We start from the raw sequence: 19,373 nt of genomic DNA, 5'->3' as shown, positions 1-19,373 counted from the left end.
TGTTGTGTGATTTCTAACTTTGTACACCCCAGTCCAACACCGGCACCTCCAATTCATTAAACTAAATCAACATAATTGAAACTTTGAATATATTGTTACTTATATATGTATTAAAGTTTACATTTACACAAATGCAGAAAATCAATTGGTCTTAAGAAGTCTAGTGCTCTGTGCAGTTTTCATGAATTATGCAAAAGTTGAAAATAGCATAAACCACTCTTTTGAACAACAGATTGAGCTTTAAAACTTTTTCTAAAAACGTGCACACATATTTTGGAAATATTAGGGTTTGTTTCAGAACAAGCTTTTGAAGCGAAACTTAGTTTTCAGTTGTTTTAGCATTTCTCAGAGGTCATGCATCATTCTCATAGTTACCTTCCTCTCCAATCATATTTTCATCAATCCAAGTTAGAGTTCACCTTTTTTAATCCAAAAAATTAGACATTCAACTTGCACTGGAATGTAATTCCAAAATACTTGGGTAAAGATATAAAAGGTTACGTTTAATCCAAAAAAAAACTAATGAGGGAAAACTTAAACTGCCCAATTTTACTTTCAAAAGTTAAAAATTAAGATGGAACAGAATGCAAAACAAATAAGCAATCCGATCGCATCAATATTCTTGGAACAAAAATCTGCATCTATATGGCTCCTTTAATGGACCGAAGTATCCTAAGGTGCTTCATAGAGTGTTATCAAACAAAATTTAGCCTTAAGAAACATGAAGAGATATTAGGATTCAATAGCTTCGATTCAATTAGGTTGGTCTGAAGAAAGGTCCCAAAGGAGGAAAAAAAGGGAGAGAGATGCAGGGCAGGAATTCATTATGACTTAATGACCTTAACAGCTGATAGCATAACCAACAAAGGGAGAGCGCATAAAATTGGAGATAAGCAAGATACCAGGAATACAAGAGCACTGAGATCTCAGAGGGAGTAGAACCGCAGAAGGTTACAAAGATAGGGAATGGTGAGGCAACAGGGGGATTTGTAAACAAGGATGGGGGGAGTTCTAAAACCGAGATGCTGCATGACTGGGGGCTGATAATGGTCAGTGAGTGCAGGGGTGACAGGCAAACTGTTAGGTTTTACACATGACATTGTAGTGGTAATAATAATCGATGTCGGAAGATTCATTGAGATTTACTGTATAATTACTTAGCATGATGACATCAGTACCTTGGTCTTGTTTGAGTCGTTGCTCCTTTTCTGCATATCCCACTGTTGCTAAGCCAAGCCTGCTCAGCCACCTGTTTGGAAAAAATGTAGGAGTCTCATGATTAATTGGTCCTTTGAAAATCTTAGAATATTTATTTTTCTTGAGTGCTCTGTCTGAAGACATCTATGCCTACAGCTCAAGATTTCCACCATAAGTAAGGCAAGAATGCAGAATCCATCCCAAACAGGGAGGAGATTCAACCCAGTGTTGTAGGGATCATTCTGATCCACATTAGGCATTTAGTCCCTTGCAAAGGAGTCTGATTTACTGAAGCAACTGACACTATAAAATGGATGATGTGGAGGTGCCGGTGTTGGATTGGGGTGTGCAAAGTTAAAAATCACACAACACCAGGTTATAGTCCAATAGGTTTATTTGGAAGCACTAGCTTTTGGAGCACTGCTCCTTCATCAGGTGGTTAAAAATCATCTGCCTGATGACAACCACCCTGATGACGGAGCAGTGCACGAATCACAGAAAGTGGGTATGCTGGTGCAGCATATAATAAGAAAGGCAAATGGAATGCTGGCATTTATTGCACGAGGAGTGGATTATAAAAGTAGTGTTGTTACAATTATACATGGCATTGGTGAGATGACATCTGGAATACTGTGTTCAGTTTTGCTGTCCTAACTTGAGGAAGCTTGTGATGGCACAGGAAGCAGTTCAGAGGAGATACACCAGGGAGTTCAGGGATGGAAGGGATGTCAAAGGTTAAGTAATTTGGGATTGTATGTGCTGGAGTTCAGAAGAATTGGGGGGGGGGGGGGTGTTTGGTGGATCTGATTGAGGTGTATAAAATGCTAAAAGGGGTTGATAAGGTGGATGCTGAACAGATGTTCCACTTTGTGGGACAGTCTTGAACAAGAGAATATAGATTTAGAGTGAGAAGAACCAGGTTCAAAACTGCAATGAGGAGAAACTACTTTTCTCAGAGGGTTGTGAATCTGTGAAACTTACAGCCCCATACTGCAGTTGAGGCAGAATTGATCAAGAAAGAAAGAGCTAGGTTTCTGATGAAAACTGGGATAAAGGGCAATGCGGAGTAGGCAGCAAAGTGGAGTTGAGAGCAGGACAAGATCAGCCATGATCATGTTAAATGGCGAAGCAGTCTTGAAATGCTGAATTGCCTACTCCTGCTCCTAACTCCTATGAAAATTCTGTGACAACAAGAAGGTGGGAAATCGATATGAAAGTTAAGATCTCATATCAAGATGTTATTTTAGTTCACAGAATTCCCACAGTGAGGAAACAGGCCATTTGGTCCAAGTCAACACCAAACCCCTGAATGTAACTGGGAGGAAACTGAAGCACCTGGAAGAAACCCATATAGACATGGGAAGAATGCGCAAACTCCGCAAAGACAGCTGCCCAGAGGGTGGAATTGAATCCGGGTCTCTGGCGCTATGAGGCAGCAGTGCTAACCACTGAGCCACTATGCCACCCAAAAAAATGGAACAGTGCTTTGGCCAGGAACTTTCTTGATGAATCAAGGAAATAGTGAGTGAATCAAGGAAATACTTGGAAATATGCTCTCACCCAGGCTCAGTTGTTCAGTCACCCAATGTGCAGAAAGAAATAGTGACATTTCCAGTGTATTATGTTGCCATCAGGACATTGCAGAGGTGACCATATTGTCTCAGTGTCTGTTATGTGCTACTGCCGATGTTTACCTTCCACTTGATGAGGTTCACTGAATGTTATTATGTTTACATGCCAGCGTATGTAGAATCAGAGTGCTAATGCTTGCATAACTCTCTGCCCGAAATGGATACTAACCAACTGGTTCAAATGAAAGACCTCAAATAAAAAAAAGCAGTTTTACTTCTTTTCATTTGTAGGAATGTCCCCTTCTGTGGCTAAAGTTATATCCTATCTCTTACATATAACTAATCCCCCTTTATATGGAGGCTCAGTGGTTAGCACTGCTGCCTCACGGTGCCAGGAACCTGGGTTTGATTCCAGCTTCAGGTTCCTGTCTGTGTGGAGTTTGCACGTTCTCCCCGTGTCTGCGTGGATTTCCTCTTGGTGCTCTGGTTTCCTCCCACAGCCAAAGATGAGCAGATTAGGTGAATTGGCCTTGCTAAATTGCCCATTGTGTTCAGGGATATGTAGATTAAGTGTATTAGTCAGGGGCAAATGTAGATTAGTAGGGTAGGGAATTGGGTCTGGGTGGGATACTCTTCAGAGGGCCAGTGTGGAGTTGTTGGGCCAAATGGCCTGTTTTCAAACTGTCGGGATTCTATATCCACAAGCTTGTTTCACAACAAAACCAATTTAAACACATATAGAATTGCATATAGGATTTTGATGAAAAGTTATTGACCAGAAACCTTAACTCTGTGTCTCTCTTCCATCGATTGCTGACTAATCTGTTGGGATTTTCCAAAGTTTCCCAACTGGGAAAGCAAAGATGTTTAGAAATAATTTATGACCTCTCAAATTAAACTGATACTGATTGGTTTGATATTCCATTTTCCTGGAATGCTGGTTGTAAATGCCTATTGATGATTCCCATTGGGATACAGTCAGTTGCATATAGTGGAGAAAGACAGAATTCCACCTTGCATTCCATGGACGTTTCAAACATTTCCAGTTCTTACATCCACAATTCTACCTGGCTGATGAAAGACATCAATGTTGTCCAGCCAAGATGTTTCTTTGGCAGATTACAGAGATTCCTGGTGAACACTGAGATATACCTCTGATCTCTGAGGATTAATTTCTTGTCAGTACAAATACAAATCCTCAAACTATCATTCAAACAGATACTTTAATCAAAACAAGATTAATGAAAACAAGGATGAAATGATAATTGTGCACCTGACATATGATCACAACTATCTTTCATGTCAAATTTTAGATGTACAACTCAATTTTTTTATTACCATGAGACATTTATTTTCCCTCTCACCCTTTTCTCTGGAAGGTGATGACTCACAATGGATACAATTTCACAGACTTGGCAGCACCAAAAGATTTAGGCTGAAATAGCTATTCATGAGGTCTTAGTCTAGATCAGAAGTATTAGCTGTTATCTGAATAGAAGGGGGAGTGGACTCCAGTTTTAGAAACTTTTTAAGAAGTTTCAGGCCTTCTTAACAAAAATGCTCTTCAATTGACAATGGACAACAGACAATTGGTGCAGGAGCAGGCCATTCGGCCCTTCGAGCCAACACCATCATTCGTTATGATCGTGGCTGATAATCCACATTCAGTATCCTGTTTCTGCCTTATCCCCATAACCCTTGATTCCACTATCTTTAAGAGCTCTATCCATCTCTTTCTTGAATGTATCCAGAGGCATGGCCTCCATAGCCTTCTGGGGCAGAGCATTCCATACACCCACCACTCTCTGGGTGAAGATGTTTCTCCTCAACTCTGTCCAAAATGGCCTACCCCTTATTTTTAAACTGTGTCCTCTGGTTCTGGACTTACCCATCAGCGGAAACACGCTTCCTGCCTCTAATCCTTTAATAATCTTATACGTCTCAATCAGATCTTTAATATATTTGGATACAGAACTGGCTCAAAGGTAGAAGACCTTTGTGGTGGTGGTGGAGGATTGTTTTTCAGACTGGAGGCCTGTGACCAGTGGAGTGCCACAAGGATCGGTGCTGGGTCCTCTACTTTTTGTCATTTACATAAATGATTTGGATGTGAGCATAAGAGGTACAGTTAGTAAGTTTGCAGATGACACCAAAATTGGAGGTGTAGTGGACAGCGAAGAGGGTTACCTCAGATTACAACAGGATCTTGATCAGATGGGTCAATGGGCTGACAAGTGGCAGATGGAGTTTAATTCAGATAAATGCGAGGTACTGCATTTTGGGAAAGCAAATCTGAGCAGGACTTATACACTTAATGGCAAGGTCCTAGGGAGTGTTGCTGAACAGAGAGACCTTGGAGTGCAGGTTCATAGCTCCTTGAAAGTGGAGTCACAGGTAGATAGGATAGTGAAGAAGGTGTTTGGTATGCTTTCCTTTATTGGTCAGAATATTGAGTACATGAGTTAGGAGGTCATGTTGCGGCTGTACAGGGCATTGGTTAGGCCACTGTTGGAATATTGCATGCAATTCTGATCTCCTTCCTATTGGAAAGATGTTGTGAAACTTGAAAGAGTTCAGAAAAGATTTACAAGGATGTTGCCAGGGTTGGAGGATCTGAGCTATAGGGAGAGGCTGAACAGGCTGGGGCTGTTTTACCTGGAGCGTCGGAAGCTGAGGGGTGACCTTATAGAGGTTTATAAAATTATGAGGGGCATGGATAGGATAAATAGACAAAGTCTTTTCCCTGGTGTCGGGGAGTCCAGAACTAGAAGGCATAGGTTTAGGATGAGAGGGGAAAGATATAAAAGAGACCTAAGGGGCAACGTTTTCACGCAGAGGGTGGTATGTGTATGGAATGAGCTGCCAGAGGATGTGGTGGAGGCTGGTACAATTGCAACATTTAAGAGGCATTTGAATGGGTACATGAATAGGAAGGGTTTGGAGGGATATGGGCCAGGTTCTGGTAGGTGGGACTAGATTGGGTTGGGATATCTGGTCAGCATGGACAGGTTGGACAGAAGGGTCTGTTTCCATGCTGTACATCTCTATGACTCTAGATCCCCTCTCATCCTTCTAAACTGAAGTGTATACAAGCCCAGTCATTCCAATCTTTCAGCATATGATATTCCCTCCATTTTGCGAATTGACCTCGTGAACCTACGCTGCATTCCCTCAATAGCCAGAATGTCTTTCCTCAAATTTGGAGACCAAAACTGCACACAATATTACAGGTGCGGTCTCACCATGGCACTATACAGCTGTAGAAGGACCCCTTTGCTCCTATGGGCAATTCCTCTTGTTCTGAAGGCCAGCATGCCATTAGCTTTCTTCACTGCTTGCTGTACCTGCATGCCTACTTTCATTGACTGAACACCTAGATCTTGTTGTACTTCCCCTTTACCTAACTTGACTTCATTTAGATAGTAATCTGCCTTCCTGTTCTTGCCACCAAAGTGGATAACCACACATTTATCCACATTAAACTGCATCTGCCATGCAACCATCCACTCACCTAGCCTGTCCAGGTCACCCTGTATTCTCATGAAATCCTCCTCATATTTCACCCTGCCACCCAACTTTGTGTCATCAGCAAATTTGTGAATATTACTTTTAATATCTTCATCTATATCATTAATGTATACGATATACAGTTGCGGTCCCAGTACCGAACTTGTGATATCCCACTGGTCGATGCCTGCCATTCCGAAAAGGATCCGTTTATCACTACTCTATGCTTCCTGTCAGCCAGCCAATTTTTAATCCAAGTCAGTATTTTGTCCCCAATACCATGTGCCCTAAATTGCTATGTGGGACTGGATCAAAGACTTTCTGAAAGTCCAAGTATATTACATCCACTGGCTCTCCCTTGCCCATCTTCATAGTTACAGCCTCAAAAAATTCCAGAAGATTAGTCAAGCACGATTTCCCCTTCGTAAATCCATGCTGACTCTGACCTATCCTGTTACTGCTATCCAAATGAGTCATAATTTCATCTTTAATAATTGACTCCAGCATCTTTCCCACACTGTCGTCAGGCTAACTGGTCTATAATTCCCTGTTTTCTCTCCCCTTCCTTTCTTGAAAGGTGGGACAACATTAGCCACCCTCCAATCCACAGGAACTGATCCTGAATCAATAGAACATTTGAAAATGATTACCAATGCGTCTATGAGTTCTCGAGCCCCCTCCTTAAGTACCCTGGGATGCAGACCATTAGGTCCCGGGGACTTTTACCCTTCAGACCTAACAGTCTATCCAACACCATTCCCTACCTAATATAAATTCCCTTCAGTTCATCCATTACCCTAGGTCCTTCAGCCACTATGAAATCTGGGAGATTGTTTGTGTCTTCTGCCATTTCCTTGTTCCCCATGATAAATTCACACACTTCTGTCTTCAAGGGCCCAATTTTAGTCTTAACCTTTTTTTTCTATTCACAGACCTAAAAAAGCTTTTACTATCTTCCTTTATATTTTTGGCCAGTTTGCCTTCGCACCTCATTTTTTCTCCATGTATTGCCTTTTTAGTTACCCTCTGTTGCTCTTTAAAAGTTCCCTGTCCTCCAGCTTCCTGCTCATCTTGGCTATGTTATACTTGATTTTTATCTTTATACAGTCCTTAACTTCCATCATTAGCCACGGCCGCCCCTGCTTCCCCTTAGGATCTTTCCTCCTCTGTGGAATGAACTGATTCTGCACCTTCTGCATTATATCCAGAAATACCTGCCATTGTTGTTCCACTGCCATCCGTGAACCATTGAACTTTAGCTAGTTCCTTCCTCATTGCTCCATAGTTCCCTTTGTTCAACTGCAATACTGACACTTCCAATTCTCTCTACTCCCTCTCAAACTGCAGATTAAAACTTATCATATTATGATCACTACTTCCTAGTGACTTCTAGGACTCTTTGACTTCGAGGTCTCTGATCAAATCCGGTTTGTTGCATAACATCAGATCCAGAAGTGCCTTCTCCCTTATAGGCTCCAGTACAAGCTGTTCTAAGAATCCATCTTGGAGGCACTCCACAAACTCCCTTTTTTGGGGTCCAGGACCATCCTGATTCTCCCAGTCTATCTGCATGTGAAATCCCCCATAACAACTGTCGTAATATTTCCTCGTGCGAAAACCAGCCTTAAGACTTCATTCATCTGCACAATGTGAGTATCACAGTGGAGGCCAGCATTTATCGTCCATCTCAAACTGAAAGATGCCCTCTTGAACTACCAAATGGCCTGCCAGACCAATTCAGAGAATAGTTATGAGGGGTCAATCACATTACCTTAGCTTTGGAATCATGTCTGGGCTGGATCAGATTAGGATGGTAGCCTTTCTTTCCCAGAAGGATGTTAGTGAACCAGAGTTGAGGAATAATAGTGAGAGTCAGACAGAGATTGGTGTAGAGCTAGAGGCAAGTGGAGTGGGGTGGAGGGGAGAGAGATAGAGATCTCAGAGCTTGGAAACTTCAGATCGGACTGAATAACTGCAGTGTGATCTGGAAAACTCATCTGACCAGTGCAGAAGAGTGATAAAATCGGCCATGATTAATATAAATAAATTAGTAACTCACCTCCTGGGTTGATCATATGGCTCCCCCCTATTGTGTTTGTTTTTTGACAAGTAGGTGAGTTGAGGCAGGTTGGGATGGGGTTTGAATTAAAAAAAAGTCTCACCTGACCCACAGGCACCATTTTATGGGTTAAAATTACTCAATTTTATGTCTTATTTAAGAATAGATCAGTATCAAAAACAACTTATGTTTATATACTGCCTTTAAGTTCAGAAAACACCCCTTGGCATTAAATAGCAGCATAAACAGACTAAAACTGATGCCAGATTAGAAGGAGATATCAGAAAGAAAAGCTTGGGCAAAAGTGTAGGCCTAATGGTGTGGTGGAGATTGGTGGGAGGTGGGTGGTGTTGAATAGAGAGCTTTGTTAACGGAATTCCGGACTGCACATGATTCTATTAAAACAAGCCCATAACTATGTGGCTGCTCATGAATTTTCTTCAGCACTGGTGATGTTTATAAATGCAGGGGACTTTTGTCACAATTTAATGATTTTAATGTCTTCATATGAAGAATATCACCCGAAACAACAAACAAACAGGGTTTTGGACTCTTGAGGCATAGTGTGTTTTTTTTTCCCCTGTTTTTAAATGTCTCATAAAATGTCTAAATAGGTTGATTCACAATACTTACAAATAGGACTTGATAGTGTAATTCACTATTGGTTTTCAAATGGCATTTTAACTTAATTACAATAATGCAGCTTTATAACTGTCTCCCATCTATTATTTTACACATTAAAAGAATCCTAGATTATATAAATGTACGGGCATTTACCAAAACAAAATTCTTGCAAATTAGATGTAGTTGCTATGTGTTGAGTGTTAGTTAGTTTGATATTTAACATATTGTTCTACAGGCTAGCTGACTGTTTAAATTTTTCTTTGCTAGAATTATACTATACTCCTGGGAAAATATGCAATGTTGTCATTACAAAATCTACACTGCCAAGCATCAGCTCAGACACTCTTTGAACAGTGATGAATGTAAGCACTGTACTTCCTTTCTGTTCCTCAAAAACACTCTCTGTTAATCACTTATTAAAATAATCTGTCAAGCACTTGCTCTATTTGCTCTCAACTTTAAAGTAAGCTGTCAAAAAGATCAAAGAAGTTGCAAGAGGATATATCCAGGTTAACGAGGTGGGAAAAGATCAAGTTCAATGGAATATAATGTGGGAAATTGTGCAGTTAACTGTATTAGTAGGAAATTTAGCAAAGTAATTTTTTAGATGGGTGCATCACTGGGGAATGTTGTATTCAGAGGGAGCTAGGAATTCTTGTACATAAATCCCAGAAAGTGAATATGGAGGTATAGCATGCAATTGGGAAAGCAAATGGGATGTCAGGACTGAATTGTACCTTTTTTTGGTGAACTGCAAGTTGGATAGAGTTTTCTCCAAGGTTATTCACCATGAGGACGAGCAGTATTTCTCACCATTACCTAGCTATCTTGCCTCATTAACTATTTACTTCATGCTCCTATGGCATCCCTCATGACTAATTCTAGCCCCATCTTACCACATGCTACTCCTGGAACAACTTGCCCCTCACCGGATATCCACTTGTACCTACACCATCTTGAAAAGTCCATTGTGCACCAGACAAGCAGCCAGTCCATAGTGGCCCTACATGGTTTCAGACTTTGCCCTGGACACGGCAGAGAGGAAGCAGGAATGGACCTGGAGATCCTGCTGGAAATGATGGTGCAGAAGAAGGATTTCCTCTTCCCCTAGAAATACCAATCAAGGACATGAAAGTAGGCCATGCCAGCCTGATCTGAGTTTGCTCACTGGCTCAGTGCAATCTGAGTGAATGTACAGCTGTGTAGGATGAAGGTCAACATTCTCCATTGTCCCAGCATAAGTGTTACCAGCTTCTCTCCAATACCTCACTCTCAGTCCATTTCAGCTACTGCCATTACTTACTACTCTCACCAATGCCTGCAATATCTTTCCTCACTTGCTGCCACTCACCATGAATCTGCATGCCCTTTGTGCTACCTACTCATTCGCTTAGGACACCTCCTGACCTGTACAAGCACTCACAGCTGTGCCACCCACTTTCACCTTCCTTATGACCTGCCTCTCCTTCATTCTAGGAGGAAGGAAGGCCACAATCAGGCAAAAAAAAGTCTAAAAGGATTTGAACCTACCCCATATTTAGCTCCCCACCCCTTATGTGGAGAGCATTCTTACTCTGTCCTCCCCAAGTGGCTGACTGACCATGTCCAAGCCCCTGGACTGGTATCGGGGGACTGTGCCTGACTTACTGGGCTAGGACCACCTCCCCCACCCCCAATTGAGTGAAGGCTACCCCATCCCATTTTCTTGACTGTGACTGCTGACAACCATGGCTATGTGTCTGCACTAAAAAGCAAGGCAAGACAGTGGTAATATGTGTCTGCTGTTTCTGGGTGAGGGGCAATACATAAAAAGGCAAGGCCAGACTATGGAATGCAAGGATACTGTTAGTATTCGGGTGGTCTCTGAGTGAGGGAGGGCAGCGAGCGAGCAGCCAGGAGATGCAGCCCCTTCTTTACTGCAGGAAGCTGGAGAGACTGAGTCACTAAGTTTGTTTGAGGGTGAGGCAGACAGATTTTTAATCAGTAAGGGAATCAAGGAGGAAAAGTGAGAAAGTAGAATTGAGGATTTTCAGCTCGGTCATGACCCCAGTGAGTGACAGAACAGACTCGATGGGCCAAATGGGGTTTCTTCTATGTCTTATGGCCTTCATTTGATGACCAAGCCACAGATGCGGAAAATATTTTTTATGGTCGTATGGCTTTCTCCTCTTCCTTTCTTATATTCTTACAACTCATATTACTTGTATTTCTTGTGGTCACCTGGCTCAAAGGAAAATAAATTGCCTTTGATAGTGCCCAGTATCTACGAAGCTCTATCCTGCCACTCCTGCCTGCAAAAGAAGTGCAGTCCAAAATGGCAGATGTCTCTTTTACCTTTGTATTACAAAACTATTCATTATACGGACATGCTGAACATAACTAAACATTCTCCATTATGCAAGAGGTTATGCCAGCACAAAGTAAAGTGTTGGATTTCTAAATGATTTCAAGTTATTTTAGCATTCTCATATTTATTCAGAACTCTTGTATCTTCCCTCACTGGACTCTAACAAATCATTAAAGCTCCTGTTGAGATCCAAAACTGACTTTAGTGGGGTGATCCATTATCTCACTCACCCACTCCACCGTTATTTCATTCCACCCCTGTCTCCCTTATTCCCAGTCTGGTCAGCCTGATCCTTAAGCCCTTACCTTGACTCTATGATGGTTGACCTCACCCCAATCCCTGGATATGGCTTGGTGCAAGCAGTGGACTATTCTGACCAGCAGGATTCTGGTACCATTAGAATGAGGCCTGAAGATTTAGCTCTGGCAAGTCTAGTGCTGCATTACTTGTATGCTGCAGCCCCAACATACTGCGTGGTCAAAATTTTGGATACAATAAGAAAGTGGTCATCTGAACCAAAACCATGTAAAGGTCTCTGAACCAGTGCAATATATTGTCTTTTTGTAAAACCACTTTTGTAGCAAATGCAAAAGAAGATGACCAACAGCTTCTTACATCACATTTGTCCACAGTCTGAATCAACAGGAAACAAATCAAGGATAGAAACAAGAACTGCAGCTTAAAATACACTCTTCTAGGTTTGCTCCTTTCTCACTGATCTTGGTCTTTTTTGGTATTCTGCCACAATTTTGGTATTCTGCCATATATTTTTCTTACAGCATTTTAACTTTTGCTGTACAATGACTCATTTTCCTATTGCTTATTGATCTGCCTGGTTACTTGTTCCTCGAGGTCACAAGAATCCCAGCTTACTGCCCAGATGCCAGATGAACCATGTGATATGACTCCATGACTCATTCATAATCAGTCTAAAGAGTTCCTCAATAGCCAATGGGTCTGTGCATTATTCAGTGGGAAATAATAACACACGGGGCAGAAGAATTCCAAGCTGGATCACTGGTCTGTCTTGATTTGGCTGATCTCAGTCAGGGCAGCAGTAGATGCGCTCCTTTTCACTCTTGGCACCGAATAAGAATGACAATTTACATTTATATTGTGCCCCCAAAGTAGTGAAAAGCTGAATGTGCTCCCCAGGAGTAACTTTAAATACATTATGACATCCAGTCACATCAGGAGATGTCTCAGCATTTTCTGTTCCTGCTTCAGATTTCTAGCATGAACCATATTTTGCTTTTATTTGAGATCACGCAGGAATTTGGGCTGAGAATTCTGAAGCCAAGAAATTACAAGACTGAATGCAAACATGAATCAGTGTGCATAGGGGTTACACGTGAAGAGGATCACCAGAGAGTATAGTGAGTAATATCACATAAGAGCTGAGGGCCACCTCTGAGATACTTCCTCCTATCTACCTCGGCACAATAATCCTAGCACTGAACAGCATGCTGTTGTTTCCAGGACTGTCATTGGTCTCATTTCAATTGCAGATCCTCAGTCCTCAGCCTCCCATCTTACAATTTCCCAACCCTGCAGAGCTGACATCTATCTTCGGCATGGTGGCTCAGTGGTTAGTACAGCTGCATTACAGTCCCAGGGACCCAGGTTCAATTCCAGACTTAGGCCACTGACTGTGGAGAGTTTGCACAGTTTCCCACTGTTTGTATGGGGTTTCCTCAGGGTTCTCTGTTTCCTCCAAAGATGTGCAGGTTAGGTGGATTGGTCATGCTAAATTGCTCTTAGTATCCAGGGATATTAGGTGCATTAGCAATGGGAAATGCAGTGTTACAGAGATAGGGTAGGGGGTTGGGTCTCGGTGGGATGCTCTTCAGAGGCTAGGTGTGGACTGAATGGGCCGAATGGCTGGCTTTCACACTGTAGGGATTCTATGATTCTTTTCAAAGTCCACAAACAGGACTGTACAAAGACCCTGTGCCTTTGTGAGGTATGTGAAACAGCCGTTGTTCCAGTCCCTCTTGGGGCTTCCCCCTAACTCTTTCTCTGGTACACTGGGTGCTGCTTCCCTTGTACAGAATTGGAAAAAAATGAATCAATCTTGCTTCAAATTTTCATTCTTTTTTCACCTTCACCCAGCCCACCTCTGAATCATCTTGTCAATTCCCTTCATTCACTGCTCTGCTTCTATTCCTTGGCGGGAGGCTGTCCGCTAATATTGATTACAAATTCACTGACTCCCACTGTTACTTTGATAATAATTGTTCATGTTCTGCCTCCTGTAAGGACTCTATTCCCCCATTTCTCTATCTCTGTTGCAGGTATTCCAATGAGACCACCTTCCACAGGACCGCTTCTGTCATATTTTCCTTTTAATCAGCCGGGTATATGCCTCCTTCCTCAACCATATTTGACCCTTTCACCACCCTCCCAGAACAACAATAGGGTTCCCCTTGTCCTCACTTTCCACTCCCCAGTCTCTGTACTCAAAGGACCATCATCCACTATTTCCACCACTATCAGAGAGATGCCACAACCAAACAGGTCTTGCCCTCCCCTTCCTCGTCAGCATTTTAAGGTACCATTCCCTGCAGGTTTCATGAACGGGAAAAATGTCACAGCCCCTCTTCTATTAAGGCCATGGTGTCAGTGCAATCACCCAAAACAAGTTCAATGGATCCATGCACGTTCATTAGTTAATAGATATTGTGGAGGTAGAAGCATTGAAGGCTGGTGAGAGCACATTAGGCTGGCAGACTCCGTGTAGTCAGCAATGACAGGCGGTGAGGTGAATAGGATGAAACTTGGCAAGATTAGTTCCCAACTGGGTAGGTTGGCAGGAGAGAGAGATAGAGAAAGAGAGAGAGAGAGAGACAGACAGAGAAATGTGGCAACTGCATCACTGCTTGTAACAAGCCTGTGCTGAGAGCCCTGATGAGCCCTTCAGAGGATACGAGAGATATATATGGGAAGCTTTAAGCTTATCTAAGAGCAAGTCAAGCCTGGGATGGTTGCAAGAGAACAGGACGATCATAGGGTTGGGCAATGAATAATTGGATAGGGAATTGGGGAGAGAGGTGAAAGCAGAACATTCTCAATGGGCCAAATGGCCTAAATCTTTTCCTATATGTTATGGACATATGAAAGGAGGTGTCACAATTACTACTCAATGCCTCAAATCAAAAAGTCAAATTAAAAGGCACTTGTTTGGTCATTAAACTTTAACAGCATTGGATGTGGCTTCAGATATTTCGCCCTTCCTTAATGTCAAGGTTCACACAGCAAGAAAATTCTGGATTAGTGGTGCTGGAAAAGCAGAGCAGTTCAGGCAGCATCCGAGGAGCAGCAAAATCGACGTTTCGGGCAAAAGCCCTTCATCAGGAATACAGGAAGAAAGAATATATCAGTGACACACTCAAGTGTTGCTCTGCCAGCTCAATTAGATCTCAACATGAGTCGAAGTTTCAACTAGAGAGAAGAAACCTGCAGAGAAAGTATTGATATGGAGAAACAATAGTATAGACTTTCCTGAGATCGGAGGATATTCTATTTACACCTAATGCAATTGACCAGACAGCACATTTTCTGAACTTTTCCAGTTGTACTGCAGCCAGACTTACTTGTTTATATAAGACATCAAATAAATAGAGCATCAGGACATCCTCCAGAACTCTGTGCTTACAATTACTGAATAAAACCAATGAAGAATGAAAAGATTGTATTTATATTCCTGTGTACAACTGAAAAAAATACTTTTAAAATGTTCATGCAGATGGATTAATTATCCAAGTAGTAAACTAGTTTTCTGTTGCAAAATAACAATAAAGCAAAATAATAAAAACCCCAATAATAAAAGCAAAATAACTTAAAGACATACAGCTCCCAGAATAGTCTCACAGCCTTGAGACAGATTAAATGATCTTGTCACAGTATTTCATACTTAACTGTTGTCCTCAAAGTGATTATTCCTAACTAGGTACTATAATAATTGCCTTTCTTTTATACTGAATCTCTAGTAGGTAATTAGTTTGATAAAGGTTTCAGACAAGAATGAAATACTTGCCTCGTCACAGCCAGTGTATTCATTATATCACCTACATATCTTTGAAATGCACAATTTCACATTCTCCCAAAATCATGTACACTGTGTTATTAGCATAAAGATTTCACACACTCTGAACAAATGCATTCATTATTGCACTGAGTTCTTCCATTAGACTGCCTCTTATTGGCAATGTTCCAAGTTGCTCTCACACAATCACAGCATTGTTCCAGTGTAGACGAGGTCATTCGGCCTATGGGACTTATACTGGCTCTTCAAACGAACACCATTAATGATGCTTTTAAAGTGCTCTGATTACTTATTTGAAGAAGTAAGCCAAGATTTAGAAATTAGTATCAGTGCTAACTCAAAAGATAATAGGCAGAATTTTCCCAGACGTGTGCAAGTGATTTCTGGGAATGGGGTTGGGAGTAAGGTGATGGGGAGGGTTGGGAGGGTGAGGGCAGGAGGTGTATGGGCTGCAAGACTTCTGAAAACTGACATTGGCTTGGGATCATGATGTGTACCCATTGTCGTCGGGCTTTCCACCAGGTAGCATTGAAGGCAAGTAAGAAACTGCCCTTACATGTGTTGGAAAGGAATTTAAGAGTACTTTAGGTAGTCAAGAGTTAGCTATTAGATTAGATTAGATTCCCTACAGTGTGAAAACAGGTCCTTCAGCCCAACAAGTCCACACCAACCCTCCGAAGAGTAACCCACCCAGACCCATTCACCTACTCCCTACTAATGCACCTATCACAATTTAGCATGACCTGCTCAAATCTTGAATCCTGGACTTCTTGGCTATAAAACCTGTTTGTGTCCTGTCAGCAACTCTCCAAGCTGAATACACAACAGCAGGAGCTTCCTCAGTGAAACTGACATGCTGGGAAGATTTTGATCAGATGCACTGTCAAGCTCCAGTCTCTCCTGGCCATGGTGGACTGCTGTACAAATTGCTTCTTCTCTCATTTATTGCTTCACTCTTGGAAGTCACTTCACCTGCATAACACTTCACTCATTTCACACTTGCCTGCTGCTGCTATTCAATTGGGCAAAGCATCATGGGTAGGGCAGTTATACTGTCCATTTCTGCTGAGGAGCAGAGGCAATGGCAAGAGTCAACCAATAGTTTCAGCCACTGGAGCTGCAACATCAGCAGCAGCTGCTGCCCACTCAGACCACCTAGCTCTCCAAGATACAGAGCGGATCAATATTGAGATCAAGCAGGAAGGAGGGAGAGCATCCAACATAAGGTCCTCACCAGAGCTTCAGTTCTCTTGGCTTTTCTGAGAGAATTAACTCCACAGGATCAGATGGCAGTCCTTTGCTGACATTTGCTCCATCCGTAGAGAAGATCCACCTTCCCAGTGGAGCGGCTGGATACTCACTGCTGATGGTCAATAAGCTGCATTTCACTGGAGAGTCAAATATCCTCCCCCTCATCCTTCCACCCAACCCCAACCTGGTTGTCTGCCTCTCACCAAGTTGTGTGTGCTCTTCTTTGCAAGGAGAGGAAGCAGAAGGATATGGGTGATCATAGTTATTTCTGTGGAAAGGATGAATGGACAAGGGGAATCACAAGGAAATCTCTCTTCTGATTGGAGTCACAGCTAAATACAGAGGAAGATGGTATACTTGTTTGTCTATTTGCCTAGTCCTGGGGCGTCACTGTAGGATTTCATCAGGGTGTGGTTTGGGCACAGATATCTTCAGTTACTTCATCAATGACCTTCCCTCCCTCATAAGGTCAGAAGTGGGGACATTCACTAGTGATCTCTCAATGTTCAACAACATTCATGACATCTTCCCAGATGCTGAAGCAGTTGTGCCCATATGCAAGAAGACCTGGACAATATACAGGCTTGGGCTGAAAAGTGATAAATAGCAGTCACAACATGCATGTACTATACAATGACCATCTCCAACAAGATGGAATCAAACTATCACCTCCTGAGGTTCAATGGCATTTCCATTGCTATGGTTCTGGCACCTCGTGATGTCACTGTCTCCAGGTTGGAGGGACCACTCTCTTTCTTCTGACTTCCCCACCAACCTCCTTCAATACCTGCTTGGTTGGAGAGGATGTCCTCTTCTTCCTGTCCCTGGGAAAGATCACTTCACTGTAGCCCTTCAGATTCCATTGGCCTGCACTAAGAGTGAAATGCCTGGACAGCAGACTTTGCAGGACTCCCCCAACAATTCAAGAGCCAGCGAGCATTTCTTACACAGGCCCTGGGCTGCCATGATTAGAAATTCTTCCTCTGACAGAACAGGCTGGCGATCCCTATCAGGCCATGTCTGCGAGGGGCCTATAGCTAGGATTTCAAAGCATTTGTTCTGGCACATAACAATTGCTGGGAACACTAAGTTAGAAATATTCTGCCAAGTGGGACAAAAACAAAACTTTTATTGTGACAGATATGCATAATGAAATGATATTTAAAGCTTAGGTTCAAAAAGGCAGATCAGAGGCTGTGCGAAATGAATTTAAATGGGGCAAACTCCTTTTAAAGAAGTATTAGTTAAGATATTGATATCTTTACTTAAGTCTGAATTATATACTATTTCGGTTATAGCAAGGGGTCTTGTAGCACAATGGCAGTGCCGCCTGCTTCTGGATCAGGACTCCAGGGTTCAAGTCAGAACACGTCTGAACAAGTTGATTAGAAAATATCCATAGGTTAGAGCAGGTGCTTTTATCTGATACTGCGATATTGACGTTACCAGTTTCAGACCAATTTAACCTTGCAACAGGATTCGATTAGCATCATCACCTTAAAATGAATTCAGATATAGGAGGCCTGAATATCTGTCAGCGCTTAGCTCTTCTGGGGATAGAATTACTTTGCAATGCAGTGATGTAGACTCATGAATTCCACATACTCAATCTCATCTATAAAGACATGCCTGAAGATTGGACAAATCAGGTAAACTGCACCCAAAAGAAGATATTCCATTAAAAGAAACAAGGAATTGTTGAAAACATATTATGATCCATTCTTTGGCATTTAGCACAAGTAGTCTTACACCTGAAGGATGATATTATGTAAATATTCTGTGTTATGCAAATTAACTTTACAATCTGTATTATGTCATTTAGTATTTTTTCTGCTTTTTTATTGATGTGCAAATATTTGTTATAAGAATTGATCATGGTATTTGTACGAAATGGACTATATGTGCTCTTGATTGTTATATAAGAAAAGGTTTTGAAAGGGTTAATTTTGGAGACTGCATACAGCATCCAATCTGATGATGTGGGGAGAAGATGGAACAGTGTGGGATCTTGTGGGATTTTATTTTAGATTAGATTCCCTACAGTATGGAAACAGGTCCTTTGGCCCAACAAGTCCACACCGACCCTCCGAAGAGTAACCCACCTTGATCCATTCCTCTACCTTATATTTACTCCTGACTAATGCACCTAACACTATGGCAATTTAGCGTGGCCAATCTACCTGACCCGCACAACTTTGGATTGTGGGAGGAAACCAGAGCACCCAGAGGAAACCCATACAGACACGGGGAGAATGCACAAACGCCACCCAGACAGTCGCCTGAGGTGTGATTTGAACCAGGGTCCCTGGCGCTGTGAGGCAGCAGTGCTAACCACTATGTCTAAAAGTCTCCTCAGAATCTTACTAACAGTGCCTAGTGTAACTTCAACTTCATTACATTACACAATAAAATTATGTCAGACAAGACCCTCTTCTTATTAAGACTTAATAGTGATTGATCCTCTACTACTATAAAACAATTAAGCCCTTTGAGTCAGTCAAAAGAAACAGGATGGGTGACAGCTTCCTTCTCATGGCACATACCACGTTGCTTACTTTTCCAAATGAACAAGACAAATACAGGCCCTGAAATTCCTGGACTGCACCAACACAGAGATCACATTCAAGTTTTTGCTGGTTTATCTGCTGATATTGTAGTTAGGAACGAATGCTGAGATTTCCTAGAAGCTAATTTATTTGGAACTTAAACACTATCATAAAACAAGCACAAATGCAGAGTTTCCAGTTGTCACCCATTGAGTATAAAACTGGC

The 19,373-nt window shown here is 42.0% G+C and overlaps 1 protein-coding gene across 6 annotated transcripts in view; it reads right to left on the bottom strand.

Annotated features, from left to right (window-relative positions):
• Positions 1 to 19,373, bottom strand: part of cnksr2a (connector enhancer of kinase suppressor of Ras 2a) — a 496,755-nt gene that overhangs the window by 71,352 nt on the left and 406,030 nt on the right. For all 6 annotated transcript variants that reach the window (XM_072584887.1, XM_072584893.1, XM_072584891.1 and 3 more), the window contains one exon: positions 1,179 to 1,249. In XM_072584887.1, the coding sequence (XP_072440988.1) occupies positions 1,179 to 1,249 (71 nt within the window). The remainder of the gene's footprint in view (positions 1 to 1,178; positions 1,250 to 19,373) is intronic.

Source organism: Chiloscyllium punctatum, chromosome 15, assembly GCF_047496795.1.
Source record: "Chiloscyllium punctatum isolate Juve2018m chromosome 15, sChiPun1.3, whole genome shotgun sequence".
NCBI classification, from domain to species: domain Eukaryota; kingdom Metazoa; phylum Chordata; class Chondrichthyes; order Orectolobiformes; family Hemiscylliidae; genus Chiloscyllium; species Chiloscyllium punctatum.
This window is presented reverse-complemented; position numbering and strand designations above follow the sequence as displayed.